This window comes from Tachyglossus aculeatus, chromosome 2 (assembly GCF_015852505.1).
Source record: "Tachyglossus aculeatus isolate mTacAcu1 chromosome 2, mTacAcu1.pri, whole genome shotgun sequence".
Lineage (NCBI taxonomy): Eukaryota > Metazoa > Chordata > Mammalia > Monotremata > Tachyglossidae > Tachyglossus > Tachyglossus aculeatus.
The window spans coordinates 79,900,706-79,903,204 of record NC_052067.1 but is presented as its reverse complement, the minus strand read 5'-3'; the positions used below and the strand labels follow the sequence as shown (position 1 = coordinate 79,903,204).

The following is a 2,499-nucleotide window of genomic DNA, read 5'->3' as shown; positions in this document are numbered from 1 at the left end:
CGACAAGGTCAGGTGGCAGTAAGGGACAGCGGTTTTCCATGGGAAAAGAAGCATGCGTGTAAACACTGGACGTCCTGTTCGAGTCTCCCCAGCCCACCCCAGGAGAGCGTCCCCTCGTCCCCTCCCCGGGTCTGAAAGTGTAATTAATTGATGTCTGGCATCTAGAGAGGCGTTCGAGGCTCCTCTTTTTAAGCTCGTCGGTAGCTCAGCCTCTGTCTGTCTGTCCGTCTGTCTGTCTCTGTCTCTCGCTCTCCTTCCACCCCAGCCTCATCAGCCTGTTTCCCGGGCGTCTCTCTGGGCCTGCCTCAGTCTCCCCCTCGCTCTCACTTGAGCAAGTCCTTGGACTCGGCGGACAGGCGGGCCATGCTGGCCGTGGTGAGGGCGGACAGGTGGGGCGGCGGGGGCATCTGGCAAATGGTGCAGGGGCACGGCAGGCCGGCCCAGTGCTGGAAGCCGCTGCCCAGCTGCAGGGCGGGGGGCGTGGCGGGGGCCTTGAGCAGGGAGTGAGGGGGCCGGATGGCGCCCAGGGCAGGGAGGGAAGCCGACAGAGGGGAGGCGGCGTTGGTGGTCGACAGGGCCCCTCCCAGGATGGGATGCACCTGGTGGACCGCCCCGGCCGCGTGGGCGGGGGGCCCAGCCCCGTGCCCCACCGTGCCACAGTGGAAGGCCGAGTGGTGACCTCCGTAGATCTCGCCCACCAGTCTCTTCATCTCCTCCAGGGAGCTGGTGAGCATGAGGATGTAGTTACGGGCCAGCAGGAGCGTGGCGATCTTGGACAGTTTCCGCACGGACGGGCCGTGGGCGTAGGGCATGACCTCCCGCAGCCCGTCCATGGCGAGGTTCAGGTCGTGCATGCGCTTGCGTTCGCGCCCGTTGATCTTCAGCCGGAGCTGCTGCAGGTCCTGCTCCGACAGCTGCTTCTTGATCTTGTATTTGGCGCCCTCGCCGCCGGCCTTGGCCCCGCCGCGGGCCAGGCCCTCCCCGCCCGCCTTCTGCACCAGGTCGCCCTGGGTGGACGACACGGAGTTGAGCCGGGAGTCCTGGTGGTGGTGGCGGTGGTGGTGGTGGTGGTGGTGGTGGTGGTGGTCTCTCAGGTACAGCTCGTCCATGTCCGGAGACGAGGCGCGGCTGGAGACGGAGCTGGAGTCGGAATTCATGGCCTTGCGTCGGTGGTGGGGGGGTGGGGGGCGATCGGATCGAAGGCGACTATTAGAAAGGACCCCCCCCAAATTAAAGAACAGGAAAGAAAGAGGAGGGAAGGAAGAGCATCCCAATTCCCACCCAACGGGGACCCTTCTCTCGGAGGCCAGACGGGAACGGAGAGGAGCGAAGGGAGAAGCCAACGCCGCTCCCCTCTCCTGTCCCCAATCCCGGCCGGGTTGCGGGGCTGCGGGGACGGGAGTCTGTTTGATCTGATCTCCGCGACGGGAGCGCGGGGTTTTTATAGCAGGGCCGCGGGCTCCTGCTCCTATCTGGGCCGGCCTCGCCGGGGGTGACGCGCCGTCCGTCATTCAGGGCCTTGAGCATCCCCCTCCCCCTTCCCTCCCCCCCCAAAAAAAAGCCCCCCGCCCAGCGAGAGCTGCTCTATTCACGTGCATTGTGGGGTTCCCCCCCGGTGGGCTTGAGGGGGGCGAGCAGAAGCAGAGGGAGGGGGATGCCCTGATTGACGGCCTCCCTACCCCGCACCGGTTCACGCCTCCTCCAGAGATTGTCCGGCCCTTCTCTCTCTGATTTGCAATTCCCCAAAGCCGCGTAGACTCACGGAATAGCCAGTCCCTCCCTCCTAGCTCCTTTTCCACCCACCCTGGGCCCCCCGAAAAGGTGGAGGATGCATGGGGGGGCGGCTAGAGAATCACTCTAGATTGGAATTTTTCCTTTATTTCCCGCAGGGACTCAATTTCAGGGAAAGAGAGGAGGAAAGGGACGGTGAGGGCGAGATGGGGGGGGGGGGGTGCCTTTTGGAATTTGTTCTATCTTATTCTTCCGCTCTCATTCCATAAATAGTAACAGTTTTGCCGATGATTCCTGTGTTATTTTCATTCATTCATTCGATCGTATATATTGAGCGTTTGCTGTGTGCAGAGCATTGTACTAAGCGCTTGGGAAGTACCGGTCGGCAACAGATAAAGGCGGTCCCTACATTTTCCTCCTGGGTCCTTCGGGGGGAGATGCAGTAGCCTTTCTCGGGTTCTGAGGGCCTTTTGATCAGTAAAGGCCCCGCGAAACCTAAGTTAGCGTCGTAAGAGTGGTATTTATTGAGCGCCCACTTCGTGCTAAACGCCAGAGCTTTACTTGTCCCTGAATTTTCAGGTCGGCCGATTTTAGCTTGTTGCGGTGGATATGATTATTTCGTTCTATTCGTTTTTAAAAAGGAAGCGATGCGAACGGTTTCCTGCCGTTGCCTATCTTCCGACAGCAATGTTTCGGATGGTGGCGGTCGGGGGTGAAAATCCATTTCAGGAAGCGTGCGGTGTTGGATACCATACACCCACACACACC

At 61.0% G+C, this 2,499-nt stretch overlaps 1 protein-coding gene across 1 annotated transcript; it reads right to left on the bottom strand.

The window, feature by feature from the left end:
• Positions 1-323: 323 nt before the first annotated feature.
• OLIG3 (oligodendrocyte transcription factor 3) lies at positions 324-1,157 on the bottom strand. The gene has a single exon (XM_038742593.1). The coding sequence runs from the start codon at positions 1,155-1,157 to the stop codon at positions 324-326; it is 834 nt and encodes a 277-aa protein (XP_038598521.1).
• Positions 1,158-2,499: the final 1,342 nt, after the last annotated feature.